This window comes from Sinohyriopsis cumingii, chromosome 1 (assembly GCF_028554795.1).
Source record: "Sinohyriopsis cumingii isolate HCF-2022 chromosome 1, ASM2855479v2, whole genome shotgun sequence".
NCBI classification, from domain to species: Eukaryota; Metazoa; Mollusca; class Bivalvia; order Unionida; family Unionidae; genus Sinohyriopsis; species Sinohyriopsis cumingii.
The window spans coordinates 186,358,745-186,379,184 of NC_142961.1; the positions used below are offsets into that span (position 1 = coordinate 186,358,745).

The following is a 20,440-nucleotide window of genomic DNA, read 5'->3' on the forward strand; positions in this document are numbered from 1 at the left end:
TGTATTACCACATCATAATACTTAGTTAGTAGCCCTTACACTAACTAAAAAATCCAGCCCTTCCAAGTGAAAAAAGATGCTCATAAAATTCTTTGGTTTGTTTTAGAATTTTAATTGATAAAATGTCAACTGCTTTCTAAAACATAAGTCAGATGAGAGTAGTCTTCCCTTGTTTTAGGTGCCAAATCTTGGCATTCATCAGTTATTACTGTTACTTGTGCCATTATCAGCATGATTTTTCAGAGGCATAAGGTTTGGGGTTCATCCTCAAATCTGAGTGGTCCTTTTGCTCTGTTGCCATTGTAGGTGAATACTTTGCATTTTGATTTGTCTCTTTCATTGTAAGATGATCATTACAGTGACATCTTAATTATCTATTCTTAAGGTCCAGATAACTCACAATGCAATCTACCTTTTTGCATCCAAGTAAATGATTGCAAATTCTCAGTACGATGTTCATATTGGTAATTAGCATCTATGTCATTTCGTACTGTAATTTCATACTGTCACTTTAAGCTTTGCATTTTTCTTGACCAATTGTAGAGCCTGCCTTGTCAGAAGCTTGACATGCCATTTACTTTTCCTCTTGAACTGTCTTTGTCCATCCATTCATACATACATCCATACATGCATACATCCATACATCCATCCATACATACATTCATACATACATCCATACATCCATACATCAGTACATAAATGGCCACGTTTCTTGTAGTTGTTCTCGAAATAAATATGTTGAGAATTATATGTTCTTTCTGGTTTTTACAAAAGGTATCAGACTTTCATTTAATATATATGAAATTTTGTACAACAACATTATAAAGGAGTTTGTTGTTGATATCGCATGACTGTTGGACTTACGTTGTCATTGTTTGAGATTCATGAAGTCATGTGACTATTAATGCACATGGTGAGTACAGGGTCAGCTTTCATCAATGCCGAGATTCATCTAGTCTGTCAGCAATTAAAGATATAATGATTATAATACTTTCCATTTTTGAGAAAATAAATAATTTTCCTGTCGATTTCATGCACGTATAAGTCTATATAACATAGTTTAAATTTGCTAGGCTCACTGGTAAGCTATCATACAGTGACTGCAGATTCCAAATTTTTTATATGTAATTGCTCTGAAACCACACTCCATCCTATATGTCCAAATGTGAAAAATGGGGTTAGAATATTCTGAGGAAACCCGGATAAGAAACATTTTGAATCTCTGAGCTGAACTTTGGTACGAAACTATTACACTGTGACATGTAGCTTGAAGCATTGGTTTCATATCTTAAATAGAATGCAGGAGAAATAGGAAATTGTCATCCCTTTTATTATATATTAAGAAACGATGAGAGCCCATGTATCAATACAGATTTTGGGACTGGTGTAATGAACTACAAGAAGACAAGTTGATTTTACAGAAAATTCAGTCCTTGTTTATGCAACAGTATATAATTTTGAAGGTCTTTTGTCAACATTTAAATCTACCCTTTTGTAAATGTCTTTAAATGATGGAATTTTTAACCAAATCGTCTTAAGGAGTTTAGGTTGGTTAAAAAATCTTGTTTGAGATTTTATTGGCACACATAAATTCAGGGTTAAACTCTTTTCATTACAAGATGGGATTCTCATACTTTGCATTTATTGGGAGGGTTCATACTGTGATAGGAAATGTTTATTTTGTATAACATGCACATATATTGCTCTAGAATTCTTTAGAATTAAAGGTTTGAAAGGAAAAAAATAATTTATACTCATTATGTTGTTTCCATGTAGCAACATAATGCAGGTCAGCAAAGTAAAGTTAGAATTTGTATTCTGTACAAAAAATGGTTTTAAATGCCAATTTGTAGGAATATAGTCAGATTTGTTTGGTGTGACTCATTTTGTTTTTTATACATGATCATCTTTTCTGACATATATATTTTGGAGAGTCTTGAAAGAGAAACATTGGAAAATGCATGTTTTATAATCCAAAATGTTCATTAATTCTGTAATGGTCATATGTTAACCTTGAAAAAAAATAATTTCATCCTGGAAAAAACCTGGAAAAGTCCTGGAAATTTATATTTAGAAAAGCACGGGAACCATGCATCCAAGATTAAGGTCATTATTGATGTTTTTCAGATTAAAGTCAGTGTCACATTTGCTACTTCCTAGCTTAATAAAACATGCGCGTATCTAAAAGATAGCCTCTTCTTTTAGCTATTTATCCTGTTGCTTTGTTCTCTTTAATCACTCATTACAGCTAACATAAGGCAGAATTATATTTAGATCCTGTAAGAAGTTTAAATTCTCAGAAGATTATCTCTCACCTGCATTACATATTCTTTGTGCCTGTTAGTCCACACTTGTGATATCTTCACGCTTCGGATGAATGACATATTACAGTAATTTTAGCCAAAGAGTTGAACATGGCTAATGAATCCCAGAAAATGGTCCTCCAAGGATGCAGATGCTATCAGCCATGCTGTTGGCAATGAATCAGTATCGAACTTCATGATGTTATCATTCAAGGCCAACATTGCCCACATTTGTTGCTACCTCAGACACCCACACAACTTGAGTTTCAACTTTTTCCCACCTTGGCTCCAATCTGTTCATCATGTCAGCACTGTTACGGCTACTAAGCAAGTATTACCACAGTACAAGAGTATGTGGATCACCCTTTCAGTACCCCATTCTGCAAATACACTATGGTACCATCTATGGTGATCTATCAGTACTAAACCAGAGAGGGCCCCCAAGTGGCCGAGTGGTCTAAAGCACTCTCCGATATGGATCACTGCCATCTCACCTCTGTCTGCATGGGTTCAAGTCTCGGATTCGGCCATTGTAGGTATGTGAGAAAGCTTGCCAGTAGCTTCTCGTGGGTTGGTGGTTCTTTCCTGGGAATTCCCGGGTTCTTCCTCCACCATTAATACTGTCCGCCATGTATAGCCTATTGTGTGCTGACAAATGGCATTAAACCCCACAACAACAACAACAACAACAACTAAACCACAGGACCTGATGTTAGCTGGCCTTTTATCTTGTCCACTCCAATATGGCATTGTCTAAATTTATGACCAGCAGAACTGGCTCTGGGTACAGAGATCAGTCATCCTGATGTACCCAGTTCAAGAAAGCCATGTTCATCATTAAGCCATGCCACTTGAACTTTGTTATGGGCACAAAGAACACATTGCACCAGATCACAACTCACACATGGTGCCAGGTTTGGTACTAGTGACAACATGAATTGACTCCCAATCTCATCTACCATTGTGAACAACCTGCTTCCATCATTCAGTTTTGCTGCCATTGCAGTAGGCTTCTTTCTTGCCTACACCACTCACATAAGAGAAAAAAGTAATTGCAAGACCTTTCTTTTCAGTCTGATTTGACAATTTCAGAATAATAATATTCAGCCTTCAACAAGCCTTCATAGAAGTTGTTTGGTTGCTATACCAAGAGTTCTGTCCTTTCCCTGCTTGATCAATGGTCACTATATCTGTTGAAATTTTAACCAAGAAATACTAGTCTTCCATCAAACTTACTGTAGTCTTTTTGAGTCATTAATTTTTTGCAATGCTTTGAGAGGCAATTACAATACCCTTGCATCCTGGCCTTATACATAAAACTTGCATGTTGGTTTTCCTTTCATCAATACATGCTCTGCATGGCTGGATGTTTAATCAAAACTCATTTCCTGCTTAGACTAGAACCCTGTTGGTGTTGGTAGTGACAGGGGACCAGTATAATTTCCTGTTTTTCTAAAGCTGATTCAAGAGCATGTATTAAGTTACCTATGTGAAAGAAGACTAGTGTCAAATAATACCCATTAACAGTTTGTATTTCTAGTCAAACACTTCTCATGAATAAAAAAGCAGCTGTTCTCAATCTAGTTTAATAAACAAACAGAAAAATAATTTTACACAACAGCAACTACAAGCACTACTACTATTGTCACCACCACTTATGATTATTATTGTTATTATCATTATTATTATTATTATTATACAGTGCCTGACTTTGGTACTGTAATCATAATTCATAAGGTCTCTCTCAAATAATACCTTTCTACTTCCTGTTTAGCCGTGAATAAAACTGTAACTTCTCTCAAATTTGGGAACCTAAGAGAGTGTCTGGTTCTGTTTTATTTATAGTTATCATGACATTGGTGTTGTTCCAAAGTCACACATTTTAACCAATGCAGCATTGTAATATAAACCACACAGCCATACTAAATGTTATGACATAATGATAATTGAAACAGGACAAGCAGATCAAGAAATGGTCTCAAATCCTTAAGATTTATCTGTCCTTTTGATGTGAAAATTAAAGTGGGGAGTAATGCAATGTCAAATATCTCCTATTTGTACCTCCTGTTATTTTGCAGGTCCTCCGAGACTGTTTCCTTCAGTTGAAGGCATTTGAGAATGAAGGTGAAATGAAAGAGGACTCGGGTAAGAAATCCAAAAAGTCGATATTGATGTCATAGTACTATGCTCTTACAGACTGACACATGATGCAACAGAGAGACAGACAGATAAACTGACAGACTGACACATAATGCAACAGAGAGACAGACAGATAAACTGACAGACTGATGAATGGATAAACCCAAAGATGGATGAAGCAGATAAATAAATATAGAAATCTAGGTTGTTAAGTTGAGCTGTAGGTCCAGATATTTGATGGCCATGAGATACAAGTATTTACCTCTTTTAGAGAGAGATGACCTATCAAGAAAGAAACCTTAATAGCAGTACATGGATAAGGAAACATAAATACATACATTGAGAGAGATAAAATATATGTGGATGTGTATTATACAGTATGCATTCAGATGTGGATGTGTATTATACAGTATGCATTCAGATGTGTATGTGTATTATACAGTATGCATTCAGATGTGGATGTGTATTATACAGTATGCATTCAGATGTGGATGTGTATTATACAGTATGCATTCAGATGTGGATGTGTATTATACAGTATGCATTCAGATGTGGATGTATATTATACAGTATGCATTCAGATGTGGATGTGTATTATACAGTATGCATTCTGTAGCTTATGGAATGCTAGGGGTTAATCAAGGGAATACTATTGGTCACCCTCATTAAATTCTAGTCACTTGGCATCCAAATGGATTATGTTTTTTCTTTTCAATTTTCTTATGAATAAGTGCACCATGATACCAGTTTAAAAGTTTTGATTTAAGTCATGCATACAATTTTAGCAATTACACACCAGAACATTTGCCTAGATATTGGGGTCAGTCAGGTCCATATCTGTGTTTCCGATTTTTGGTTTCTTATGTCACATGTTTGGGCTCGAATAAACAGTAACACAAGAAAGAGTGAAAAGAACAAGCTTTGAAAAAATACAATAATTTATTTCCCTGGAAAAATTCTGTAAAAATGAAAAAAATATGAACTTATGGTTTTAAGATTCAAATCCAAAAATAATCCAAGAATAATCAACGAATACAATTTTTGAAGTCCTTGTTACAAAACGTTCTACTGATTTCAAGTTTGAATCCCAACGGAGAATCCAAGCTGGAAGACAATGACATATGCTGTAACCTGTGGTGTTGAAGTCTACAGTTCCTTTTAGAAAAATGGATTATCACTCCGGTTTTGGAAATCTAAATAAATTTCTTATAATAACTGTCTTTGATTAAGAATCTCACATGAGCACATGTATTTTCCAGGAAAAAAGAATTAATCCTTTTGAATCCAAATAATTTGAAATAACTCCAATCCAAGTAATTTGAAATAACTCCAAACAGCACAACAAACAACTTCTAGTGTAAGAAAAAGCCCAGCTGCAACTGAGAATAATTCTCCAAAACAGAGGTTATGTCATCTTATAAAACGTAAACAGGGGGTCACGTGATCATGTTCTGGAAGGTCATAGAAATTATGTACTTGTTAAAGATCACGTCCACCCAGTGTAGCCCTCACAAAAACCAATCATTTTACTCTAAGAAATAAAAAAAAAACGAAAATTGTTTACATCTTAAACACAGTTCCATCATGACCTCGACAAGAATCAAGGTCAGGATTTAGATCAACACCTGGTGTTTATAAACTAACAGTCAAGGTCAAATTTTTTTCTGAAAAAGGTGTCATCTCTAGTGAATAAATTTACATTACAATATCATGTAATGAAAAATAATTTTTTAAAAAAACTGACAAACAATTAAATGGAAATAAATATATATTAAATCAGATATAATTAAATCAAATATACATAACAGTATCCATTTGTCTGTCTGACTGTCCATCAGTTTTTTTAACTTTTACATTTACTCTATGCCAGAAGAGAGAGAGAGAGAAAGAAAATGACATATTTTGATGTTGTATTTTAAAATGATAGGTAGATGACAATCGAGGATTTGGAAGCTGGGGGTATTGAGAAATAAGGAGGTAGGGTTGTTGATTTATGACCTGAACTCTATCTACATTGATTGAGAGAGGAATGATCATATATTTGGTATGCAGTTTTACCAGTAGAAGTAGAAATTAAATAGTTTTTAAATCCTGGATTCAGTTACAAGGAAGTGTTAAGAGATTTGGGTGGAGACAGAGGTTGGATGTGAGGTTCGAAGATAGCTTTTTCTTTTTATACAACAAAATTACTGTGTCATCCAGCTATACTGTAGTTTCTTATATGATAAGAAAGGCATTATTTGTCTGGGTATCATTGCAGATAGCTATCCATTAAGTTTGGCAGCAGGGTTTAGTCCCTTTAGGTTGTGTAAATGTGGCAAAATTCATTGATGTAGCACAAGTCTCTGTTTTATCATGATTTTTTAAAATTAATTTTCAGTGCATTATAATTTAAATAAATTTGAATTCTTTATATATTCAAACTGTAAGCGTATTACATTCTGACAGATGTACTTGTTTGTTTAGATTTTGTGCACCAGTACCAGTTTTATTGCATTTCTTGTCCAAGAATTTAATTTTATATGTGGTATAAATAACTAGCCATTGCTTGTGAATTAGTCAAAGGAGACTATCTATACATATGTCCTTATTATTACTAATGTGGATAGAATCCATGTTATTACTAATGTGGATAGAATCCATGTTATTACTAATGTGGATAGAATCCATGTTATAACTAATGTAAATAGAATCCATATTATTGCTAATGTGGATGTGTGTGTGTGTGTGTGTGTGTGTGTGTGTGTGTGATTTGGATTTTTAATGTAGCTTCAACAATTTTTCATTCATATCGCTACGATGTCTGCAGTGTGGCAGTTTATAGTGATGTCTAGCATTGGGGCATCATGCTGCAGACATGTAGCATGATGTCCCACCCAGTCACATTATCCTGACACCAGACCGACCAGTCCTAACACTAACCTCTAAATGAAGAATGCCCAGCTAGGCAGCTGTTAGTACCATTTTTGTAAGTCTTTGGTATGACTTGGCTGGGGATTGAACCCACGACCTCCCGCATCTGAGGCGGATGCTCTAACCACTAGGCTACCGGAGCAGTCACTAATGTGGATAGAATCCATGTTATTACTAATGTTGATAGTATCCATTTTATTACTAATGTGGATAGAATCCATGTTATTACTAATGTTGATAGAATCCATTTTACTACCAATGTGGATAGAATCCATGTTATTACTGATGTGGATAGTATCCATTTTATTACTAACGTGGATAGAATTCATGTTATTGCTAATGTTGATAGAATCCATTTTACTACTAATGTGGATAGACTCCATGTTATTACTAATGTGGATAGACTCCATGTTATTACTAATGTGGATAGAATCCATGTTATTGCTAATGTTGATAGAATCCATGTTATTGCTAATGTTGATAGAATCCATTTTACTACTAATGTGGATAGACTTCATGTTATTACTAATGTGGATAGACTCCATGTTATTACTAATGTGGATAGAATCCATGTTATTACTAATGTTGATAGTATCCATTTTATTACTAATGTGGATAGAATCCATGTTATTACTAATGTTGATAGAATCCATTTTACTACCAATGTGGATAGACTCCATGTTATTACTAATGTGGATAGAATCCATGTTATTAATAATGTTGATAGTATCCATTTTATTACTAATGTGGATAGAATCCATGTTATTACTAATGTTGATAGAATCCATTTTACTACCAATGTGGATAGACTCCATGTTATTACTAATGTGGATAGAATCCATGTTATTACTAATGTGGATAGTATCCATTTTATTACTAACGTGGATAGAATTCATGTTATTGCTAATGTTGATAGAATCCATTTTACTACTAATATGGATAGACTCCATGTTATTACTAATGTGGATAGACTCCATGTTATTACTAATGTGGATAGACTCCATGTTATTACTAATATGGATAGACTCCACGTTAGTACTAATGTGGATAGAATACATTTCGGGGCCCCGAGTGGTCTAAAGCGCTCTCCGTTACATATCACTGCCATCTCACTTATGTCTGCGTTGGTTCGAGTCTCGGATTCAGCCAATGTGGGTATGTGAGAAAGCTTGCCAGTAGCTTCTCATGGGTCAGTGATTCTTTCCGGGGTTTTCCAGGGTTCTTCCTCTACAATTAATACTGGCCGCCATGTATATAGCCTATCGTGTGCTGAAAAATGGCATTAAACCCTACAACAACAACAGAATCCATTTTATTACTAATGTGGATAGAATCCATGGTATTACTAATGGTGGTAGAATCCATTGTATTACTAATGTGGATAGACTCCATTTTATTACTAATATGGATAGAATCCATGTTACTAATAATGTTGATAGAATCCATGCTATTACTAATGTGGATAGAATCCATGTTATTACTAATGTTGATAGAATCCATGTTATTACTAACGTGGATAGAATCGATGTTTATTACTAATGTGAATAGAATCCTTATTATTACTAAATGTGGATAGAATCCTCATTATTACTAATGTGGATAGGATCCATGGTATTACTAATGGTGATAGAATCCATGTTATTACTAATATCGATAGTATCCATGTTATTACTGATTTGGATAGAATCCTCATTATTACTAATGTGGATAGGATCCATGGTATTACTAATGTTGATAGAATCCATGCTATTACTAATGTGGATAGAATCCATGTTATTACTAATATGGATAGAATCCATGTTATTAATAATGTTGATAGAATCCATGTTATTACTAACGTGGATAGAATCGATGTTATTACTAATGTGGATAGAATCCTTATTATTACTAAATGTGGATAGAATCCTCATTATTACTAATGTGGATAGGATCCATTTATTACTAAAGTTGATAGAATCCATTTTATTACTAATGTCAATAGAATCCATGTTATTACTAATGTGGATAGAATTCATGTTATTATTCTATTGTAAATTTCTCAGTTATTATCTCCCTCTGTATTTTTTTTCATTTCTAGATGTTGGAGCCAGTATCCAGGATAAGCTAAGGTTAATGATGGATGTCTCTCAGGTAAAATACATAATTGTGCATGTCATATTTTGTAATGTGTTACATATTTGTGACAGCGTACATACAGTATGGACTTATACAGATTTCTGCTGTTCTGGCAGATAAGAGCTTGAAGTATTCCTTGTAGTATGTTTTTAAGTATATATTATTAATTCTGTTTCATCTGTGCATTATGTGTTGATATATTTTGGTAAAACGTACTATTTTCAGAGCTGTTATGGCCTCCTTCATATTTTTTCAGTGTCTTTGACTCTCATTTCTGTTGGAGTCATCACTGGATGGTGCCATGGGTAAAACTGATTTTCCTCAATTAAAGTTAAAATGATGTCATTTTGTTTAAAGGTGGCCTCATCATTTAATCATAATGAGTTTGCTGTTGGAGTAGTGAGTGTTACATGATATTCATCTAGTACATGCATGTATGCATCCATATATCTGGCCATCAACACATATTGAAACCTAACTTTACAGAAGGATGCATTATGGATTGTATGTATTGCATAGCTATATGTGTCACCTTCACCTAATACAGTGTGAATGTATCTTTAGATGAATGTGTGTCATGCATCAAAACTAGTTTTTGTCACCTAATTTAGAATAGTGAGGTTTATACAGCTTTGACAAATCCTTGAACTTAAAAGGTTGACTTGAAAACTCCTTGAATTTTGAAAAAGTTTCTTTGATCCTTGAAAAACTCCTTTTAATTTTTCCCAAACCTACATGAATTTCTCCAATGGAATACAAAATGTTAAAACTAAGGTAACTATATACTATTAAATTAAGATTTGTTTAAACAGTAATATACATATTAATTTAATGATCTACAATTGGAAGGATCAACTGGCATGCAAAATAGATGGAGTAGTGTCCCTTTGCTGTACTGGTGTGCTAATTATTTGTTTTTATACTTAAGCCGTATCTTATGGTTATGTTTGTCCGTTGCCAATTTGGTTTCTGCACAAAAGCTTTAGTTGTCACAATCTACAGTTAGCAGACTTTGTGGATAGCTTGCACTTTAGGTAGTGGTAAACCCTACTGATTTTTGGGTCAAAAAGTAAGAGATCAATGTAACGGTGACTGAAAGAAGATAAATGGGTTCAGCACAATAACTCTAGTCTCCCATCATCTACTGGTACTAAAGTGACTGAAAGAAGATAAATGGGTTCAGCACAATAACTCTAGTCTACCAGCATCTACTGGTACCAAAGTGACTGAAAGAAGATAAATGGGTTCAGCACAATAACTCTAGTCTCCCAACATCTACTGGTACCAAAGTGACTGAAAGAAGATAAATGGGTTCAGCACAATAACTCTAGTCTACCAACATCTACTGGTACCAAAGTGACTGAAAGAAGATAAATGGGTTCAGCACAATAACTCTAGTCTCCCAACATCTACTGGTACCAAAGTGACTGAAAGAAGATAAATGGGTTCAGCACAATAACTCTAGTCTACCAACATCTACTGGTACCAAAGTGACTGAAAGAAGATAAATGGGTTCAGCACAATAACTCTAGTCTCCCAACATCTACTGGTACCAAAGTGACTGAAAGAAGATAAATGGGTTCAGCACAATAACTCTAGTTTCCCAACATTACTGGTACCAGAGTGACTGAAAGAAGATAAATGGGTTCAGCACAATAACTCTAGTCTCCCATCATCTACTGGTACCAAAGTGACTGAAAGAAGATAAATGGGTTCAGCACAATAACTCTATTCTACCAACATCTACTGGTTCCAAAGTGACTGAAAGAAGATAAATGGGTTCAGCACAATAACTCTAGTCTCCCATCATCTACTGGTACCAAAGTGACTGAAAGAAGATAAATGGGTTCAGCACAATAACTCTAGTCTACCAACATCTACTGGTACCAAAGTGACTGAAAGAAGATAAATGGGTTCAGCACAATACTCTAGTTTCCCAAAATCTACTGGTACCAAACATCCAGGATGGCTTGCATTTGGATGAGGAGGAAGTCTGTAATTTTCAGACACAAAATGTCAAAGGTCAGGTAACTGACCGAAAGAGGAAAGATGGTTTCTACACAATAACTTGAGCTCTCCATCATCTATGTTTATCAAACTTTGTCAATGGCTTGGATTAAGGAGGAGCTCTATTGAGTTTTTTAAGTCAATGGCTTGGATTAAGGAGGAGCTCTGTTGATCTTTTAAGTCACAAGGCCAAAGATCAGGGACACTATGCTGAAAGAAGACAAACGATTTTCACACAATAACAATACTAATACAGGACATATCTCAACCTAACTTTATGGATGGTTCGTACTGTTTGGAGATGAAAAGATGAAGGGTCAAGGTCACTGACTGAGCTAAGGTCAGTTAACACATGAATAACATTAGTTCTTCATCATAGACCTGGCTGAAACTTTGTGGATACCTTGCATTAAGGTTAAGGAAGATGCTTAATGGTTTCTGCACACACATTTAAACTATCTGCTTATAGAGCTATTAAGCTAAAGCTGGGCATATAATGTGCCATTCATGCTACTCTTTTTTTCTTCTACTTTTGTACCAATTTAAACAATGATAAACAAGTAGCATGGAAAAAATTCAGATTCCTTTTAGAAATAATTCTCTGTGAAAATTGTTTGAAACCTGATACATTTATCCAAATTTGAGTGTCTGGGTCTTTTCAAACCATTAGGAGGTTATTCAATATGCTTCACATGTAGACTTCAGCAAAAAAAATCGTAATGCACTCTACGATATATGACAAAATATAGATTAAAGAAACTGTTGGTAATATCTGGTGGCAGCTCAGTTTAAGTCTTGTCAAATGAAACTTGATTTTTGGTGTTATCTTTTAATTCGGCTTAGTATATAGTAATATGAAAAGTGTCATTTGACTGTCAAATCAGTGCCCATGAGCATTTCAGTTAGAACCTAAATAAGTACCAACTCTGTTTTGATCTGCAGTTTGCAGAAGTGTTTGTTGACTTGTTGCAATCATTTAAAAGTAGACCTGCATTGTATATTTGTGTCAGTTGTGTCTTTTGCATCAGATCAAATAAAAGTTAAAAGGCATGCCGATCCTACCAGCATAAAGTCACCGTCATGTTCAAAAGTCAGCTAATTAACATTGATCACTATGTTAAACTTTATTATCTAAGTAACATCAGTAAAAATCTAACATTAGTCAGCGGTTTATCCTACTCATTCTCAGATGTGATAAGGAAAGCAAAGGTGTACACAGTACATAAAAAGCTTTATTTCATAGATAGGGTTCATTATGGAGAAGCAAGATCCAGCTTTTGTAGTGAATTAAAATTGCTGACTTGTTACTTTGAGTTTTGCTCTGAAATGCAATTGCATCACAACATGAATATTTTACTGAAAGAATATTAAAAATTGTGCTTGGAATGTTATTGTTCTTAAAATAAATGTCCATCTTATTTTAAAAAATAATTTAGCTCTGCTCTGAATCAACATTTACTACTAAAATGTATCTACATTCATATATAAAAATCCATGACATAATCCAGAGTGATTTCACAGGTGCATGTGATGTATATTGAAACCTTTTGAAGTAATATTTTTAAGAATCATTCAAAGTTTGGTTATATTAAAAATAAAGGTAATTTATAAAGAAAGGTGAACAACTTCCTTCAGTAAAAGTAGTTATTGACAATTATTTCCACTGAGAATATCAAACAAATATTAAAGCATTTAATCCATGCACACAACATTCTGTCTCTCATAGTGTGCATCCATGTCATTTAATCCCTACACACAACATTCTGTCTCTCATAGTGTGCATCCATGTCATTTAATCCCTACAGACAATATTCTGTCTCTCATAGTGTGCATCTATGTCATAGTGTTTCATAGATACTTCAGCTTCTCAAGGCCTCGTTTTCACTGGACACCCTGTTTTTTTACTCCATTTTGCACAAGTTATCGAGATATAGGTGTAATATATATGTACAGGTGTAATATATATGTAGTGTCAGTTTGCCAGTCATCGGTATCCAACACTATGCACTTGAGTAAACCTCAGTCATCTGGTTTTTAACTTATAAGAAGGTTTGCACACTTGCCTAAACAACTTTGTAAATGTCTTCTCTCACATTGACTTGCTGGTAACATTTTATTAAATCACATACATTTACACAAGTACATGTGTTGAAACAAAATTAGTGTAAATAATATCAATAGAAATGGATCATTATATTCATAAAAGGTAAGCACTAATCGATATTTGTTATAACTAATGGGCAATAACATTTTGTCTTTAAACCAAATCTCAAACTTGAAACTTTGACTTGGTCACATGGGATTTTGTCTTGAAAGGTTTCACTCTATGTACCAAACACAATTTTTTGTATATTAAAGGTGAATGCCACATTGAAAGCAGTTGAAGAGGAGAGAAATGTATTGGATAATAAGTACAGGATAGAGATAGAAGCTAGAAAAGAGATGGAAGGTATGTTTCTAGCATTTTGTAGTATTCAATAAATTGTGTGAATATTAGGTGGAAAGAAAGTTTGTCTATTGACCACAAGTTTTTTAGCACAAGTTTGAGATTAATCTAATAACATATTTGGGCAGACAGAATTCTCAGTTTTATTAATAAGTGGTATTTGCATTTTGTCACAGTTAGTCATATTGTATTTAAGGTGAAATTTAACTATCTGAACTAAGGTGTCCAAATATTATGTTAACTTTATTTTTTGATTAAGATTTTATACCAGCTGCATTTGTGTTCAAGCAATTATGTTTAGCAAGTTTATTGTAGCAAGGGTTGGATTAATTATCTTGCCTGCATTAAGATATAGTGAAACAATGGCATCCTGTTTTTCTGTTGGCCACACTGGCATCAACTTAAAAGATTTTGTGTTAATGAGAGTACATCTAGGCATGGTCTGCAGCCAGTAGTCTTCAGGATCCCACTTGTATACTATATAGAGCATAGTTCATAGGCAGTATTACTATGTAGAACCTTTCTTACATTTAGCATGGTTTATAGACAGTACTATGTTGTTGTTGTTGTTGTTGTGGGGTTTAACGCCATTTTTCAGCACACGATAGGCTATACATGGCGGCCAGTATTAATGGTGGAGGAAGAACCCGGGAAAACCCCGGAAAGAACCACCGACCCTCGAGAAGCTACTGGCAAGCTTTCTCACATACCCACATTGGCTGAATCTTAGACTCGAACCGCCGCACACAGAGGTGAGATGGCAGTGATCCGTAACGAAGAGCGCTTTAGACCACTCGGCCACTCGGGGCCCCGACAGTACTATGTAGATCCTTTCTTACACTGAGCATGTTTTATAGACAGTGCAGTGTAGTTATTGTTGTGGGGTTTAACGTCATTTTCAGCACATGATAGGCTATGCATGGCGGCCAGTATTAATGGTGGAGGAAGAACCCGGCATGCTACTGGCATGCTTTCTCACATACCCACATTGGCCGAATCCTAGACTCGAACCCACGCAGACAGGTGAGATGGCAGTGATCCATAACAGAGAGTGTTTTAGACCACTCGGCCACTCGGGGTCCCACAGTGCAGTGTAGATCCTTTCTTACATTTAGTATGGTTTATAGACAGCATTGTGTAGATCCTTTCTTACATTTAGCATAGTTTATAGACAGTACTATGTAAAACCCTTCTAACTTGTTTCATGTTTCGCAGTCAGTACTCTATAGAACCCTTCTAACAGATATGTTTCACAACCATTACCCTGTAGAACTTTTCTGACATGGTACACAGGGGGGCCCTGAGCGGCCAAGTGGTGTAAAGCGTTCACAATTATGGATCACTGCCATCTCACCTATGTCAGCATGGGTTCAAGTCTCAGATTCAGCCAATATGGGTATGTGAGAAGGCTTGCCAGTAGCTTCTTGTGGGTCTGTGGTTCTTTCTGTGATTTTCCTGGGTTCTTCCTCCACCATTAATACTGGCTGTCATGTATAGCCTATATTTTGCTGAATAATGGCATTAAACCCTACAATAACAGCAACAACATGGTGCACAGGCATTACCCACTTAACCCTTCTGATATATAGCATGGTACACAGGCAGTACTCTACAGAACCCTCTTACATATAGCATGGTAAACAGGCAGTACTCTGCAGAATCTTTCTTATATATAGCATGGTAAACAGGCAGTACTCTACAGAACCCTTCATACATATAGCATGGTAAACATGCAGAGTTGATTTTTTCCATCTTATTTCCCAGCTTAACGACCCCATAACTTGAAGATATAAATTTCATCTTTTTTGTCAGGTTATGAAAGGAATATTGGTTCTTTACCATTCTAATGCTGACTGTGAGAGATTGTTCAATATTGTTAACAAAAATAAAACTGAATTCAGATCCAGGCTCTGTAACCCAGCACTTAGTGTTCTACAGGTGTGCAAAATATTGATAGTCTCAGCTGGTACAAAGTGTTTTGAAATGCAATATGAAAGTCTGTTGCTTTTTAAAGCTCAAAGTGATATATATGAAAACTTGAAGCAGTAATTGATGTTAAAAGACCAGAGTGATAAATAAATCATTTTGTACATATGCTTATTGAATTTTTATCATGTTATATGTGGATTACTCTTTTTCTGCTTGGATTACTCTTTTTGTCCACTTGGATTACACTTTTTCCTCGCCAGAGGTTGGCATGAATGGAGAAGATTAATAAGAAATATTCAAAATTCTTGGGAAAAAGCAGGAAAGGCAACAGTTGCATTTATTGAACATCATGTGTTGATTTGAATATGTCTCAGTGCAGGAGAAAAGATTGCCATCTCCAAAACTGAAATTGAGTAAGAAACACCAAGAATTACATCATGTTGAGAGATGACATGAAGCCATTGAGCTCCATAGGGTTCAGAAATGCAGGTTGTAAAACTGCACTGAAGGTAATTAAAGTCAAAGTGTATTTTACAAACTATTTAGTTCAATATAATCTTTGCCATTGATGCATCAGTCTTTGATTAGACTTCTGAATATTTAAATGCATGTTTTCAAAATTGACTATACAAATACATGACATTTCTTAATGAAAATTGGTAATATGAGCTATATTTCATCATTAAATTTGTATTTCACTCCTAATAAATATGCTTAATTCATTGACAGATCAAATAGAACAACTGAAGAAGAAGATGGAAACAATGCAGACAGACAAGATGAAGGCAGAGAGACAGTGTACAGACGCCCAGACTAAACTTCAAGTTCTGACCAATTATTTCAAGGAAAAGGAAGCAGATCTTACAAGGTAAACTAAATTTTAGCAGTTGGACAAAGCTGAATGTCCCAATTTCTCCTTTGAATATGTACCCCAATCACATTATGTTAGGAATATTAGCCTCATGAATCCAGCCCTACTAAAAGATGAAAACCTTCTTTTCCTGTCTGTATCAATAGAGTGCATGGTGGGACAGTGTTCTTAAAAGACAAAGTCCCGAAAGGTGACAAAATCACTCAAAAATTGGCAGATATTGTAAAATAACGCATACATCCTGTAGTAGATGTATAAATTGTTGGAGGATGAATTGTATGATGTGTGGCCTGTACAACAGCAAAGCTAAAAACCAGAGATGCACTTTCAATTATTTGGTAGGGGTTGTGGGCAATAGCTTCTCCTCCCATGGTGCTGAGACCTAGAAGTAATGGGGTCAGAATGGCATGGTGATTCTGATATACCCCCTGTCAGATGGGACAAATCCTGGGTCACCAATCTACTCATTTTAGTGATAGTTATACCCAAGAAGTTTCCTTCCAACCCAAATATTTTTCAGCAACCATGGTCACAGGTGGTCCTTCCCTGCCTGGACTGTTTGCTTCTTGTTCATGCTCTGCTCTTATTAAGAAGACAGCCTTGTGAGTCAAACAATTCAAACATTTGTCTGCTCTTATCAGGACAGCCTTGTGAGACAAACAATTCAAACATTTGTCTGCTCTTATCAGGACAGCCTTGTGAGACAAACAATTCAAACATTTGTCTGCTCTTATCAGGACAGCCTTGTGAGACAAACAGTTCAAACCTTTGTCTGCTCTTATCAGGAAGACAGCCCTTTGAAACGAACAAATAAAACCTTTGCTTTTATCAGAAAGACAGCCATGTGAGACAAACCATTCAAACCTTTGCTCTTATCAGGAAGACAGCCTTGTGAAACAAACAATTCAAACCTTTGCTCTTATCAGGAAGACAGCCTTGTGAGACAAACAATTAAAACCTTTGCCTGCTCTTATCAGGAAGACAGCCTTGTGAGACACGCAATTAAAACCTTTGTCTGCTCTTATCAGGAAGACAGCCTTGTGAGACAAACAATTCAAACCTTTGATCGTGGAGAGAATCTTGAGAGCAAGAAGGCTTTCCACTCTGAATGCTTGTGAGGGAAAGTGGTATGTTTTCAGGGACTGGTGCCATACCAACAACATTTTCCCTCTGAGTACCTTAATCCCTCAAATGGACAACATTTTTATCTGGCTCTTTGAGAAGAAACAGTTCGGCTCCAATCTCTACCAAAGGCTACCACACCATTATATTGGACACATCCTAGCATCATTGCAGACATGAATGTGGGCATGGCATAGGCCTGTTGGATCTTTTTGATCTCATTCGACCAAAATCCCTCACTCTCTTTCCAAATAGAACCAATCCTGGGTTTTAACATGGTTCAGTTTGAATCCATTCAACCCTCTAGCCTACTCTTCACTAAAGTCACTATTATGCAGGTCAAATTTCCTGATAACTTTAGCTTCTGCATGCAGGGTAAAATAGCTGCATGCCCTTTATGTTGACCCAAAATCTCTTCAGTTCAGATTGGAGGGTTTGGTTGTTCTGTCGACATGATCAGGCTTCATAGCCCAAAATAGGTTAGGGTCTGTCAGTAATCAGACAGTCATCAGTTGCTCACTCTTCCATAGACAGGTAAAGAACAGCAGCCATCTTTTTGTTGGGCTGGATTCACAGGGTAGCAGGCTAATATTCCTAATGTTATGTGATTAAGTAAGTATTCTCAGAGGAACTAATTTACTTAAAAATGTGCAATCTATTGCATTCTGAGAGTTAAAATTTCCATGAACTATCCCAAAATTCCCGTCAAATATTACAGAATTCCAATCATTTATTTCATCCATTTTGCATGAAAGTTTGTGAAAATTATGTTTTAAAAATTATCTACACACACAGGGTCAAGGTCATGCTCCTAAAAAATATGAATAATTGTTTTGGTTAAAGTGTTCATATTTGCTTATATTTCCCAAGTCCATTGCTGTCATATTTTAATGACTATAAGTGATGTTGTCATCATCATTAGCAAGCCACCAGGGGCAGCATTGCTGTAGATGAAAGACTGTGCCAGTAGTTGTGATCTTGTCATTTTTGCCATCCGCTCTTTCCACTGGACACTTCACCCACACACAAAATTTGGACATTATTAATTATTTTCCAAACACATTTTTTCATGCACAGTAAAAGTTGTTATAGGAAATCATTGTAATTATAAGTTCACCGGCTGTAAAGCAAAGTGAGCTGATGGTATGGCCCTTCGTACATTTTTTTTATTTCCTGTCATCAGTTATCCATCAGTCAGCAATTTGCATTGCCTGTCATCAGTCATCCATCAGTCAGCAATTTGAATTGCCTGTCAGTCATCCATCAGTCAGCAATTGCTTGTTATCACTCTGGAGTCCATATTTCTCATTCAGTTTTGCTCATGCATGGAACATGGGATTTCATTATCAGAATCTTGTGCAAATTAAGTAATGAGAAAGATACACAAATAATAATGAGGTGATCCTGCACGTGTTTGGCTGAGCTTGTTACCACTGTTTAAATCACATAAATATGGGCTGATATAATCAATATATTGGATATGTTCAGTAATGAAAAAGATCCATGCATACAAATAAGGTAATCTTGCATCTGATTGGTTGGCCTTGTTACCACTTTTGGAGGATATATTTTGGATCCAGTTTTGACAAGACTTGGAATGTATTCTCGTGTGATCAAGATCTTGGACAAATACAGTAATGAGTGAGATGCATTCAGAAAGTGATCTTGCATCAGATTGGATGGGCTTGTTACCAGTCAATGCATATTAAATGAGAAAACAGAGATTGCATAAACATTTTACTGGATTCAGAGAACCACACATTGGTGTGTATGTGTGTGTGTGTGTGTTTATATATATACATTTATAATGAATAGAGTCTCAACACCATGTACTCACCAGCTGATCTTGTGGCAAGCAGTGAATCAATAATACAAGTAATTCCATCGAAAGTATTCACACTGATTTAAAATGTTCAATAATTTTGTCACAGATCATTTTGTGTCATGTACTCACCAGCTGATCTTGTGGCAAGCAGTGAATCAATAATACAAGTAATTCCATCGAAAGTATTCACATTGATTTAAAATGTTCAATAATTTTGTCACAGATAATTTTGTGTCTGAATTCAATGGAAAAAAAATAATAGCAAAATTATGTACAATGTACATTTACAGTTCAATAAGGTCAATTAATGAGTCTGTATAAATTTCATACCTGTAGAATTTTGGCATCCGTAAATCAGAACATTTTTTTGTATTTTGAAAAACTGATGCTTTCTGTTACTGTCATGCTTGCTGTCCTCAGATGGTTGACTTGTTAACACCTAAACCTCTAGCTAATTGTGATTGTTTAACATTGGATTTAATCATGTCCAGGGTGTCAAGCATCTCTTTAATGGTTAAAGCTTTGTTTTCCTGTACCATTATCCATAGCAAATGGGTCAAAACAACATAATCCAAGATCAGCTGCAGCACACTCTTGATCATATTAGGAAATTGTGGCTTGGCAAGAGAATGTATGTAAATACCAAAAGATGGTAACTGTGCTAATGAAGAGCATATTTTTGCACCCGCTTTTATCACCCCACCCTTGCTTTTTTTTTTTTGGTGCATGCATTTTCTGCAGTTAACGATTGCAGAAATAGTTGTTTAGAT

General features: G+C 35.3%; 1 protein-coding gene across 5 annotated transcripts in view; it reads left to right on the top strand.

The window, feature by feature from the left end:
• LOC149808534 (uncharacterized) overlaps positions 1 to 20,440 on the top strand; it is a 185,706-nt gene that overhangs the window by 101,271 nt on the left and 63,995 nt on the right. For all 5 annotated transcript variants that reach the window (XM_089978672.1, XM_089978707.1, XM_089978692.1 and 2 more), the window contains 4 exons: positions 4,382 to 4,448; positions 9,433 to 9,485; positions 13,836 to 13,926; positions 16,582 to 16,720. In XM_089978672.1, coding sequence (XP_089834798.1) covers positions 4,382 to 4,448; positions 9,433 to 9,485; positions 13,836 to 13,926; positions 16,582 to 16,720 — 350 coding nt within the window. The remainder of the gene's footprint in view (positions 1 to 4,381; positions 4,449 to 9,432; positions 9,486 to 13,835; positions 13,927 to 16,581; positions 16,721 to 20,440) is intronic.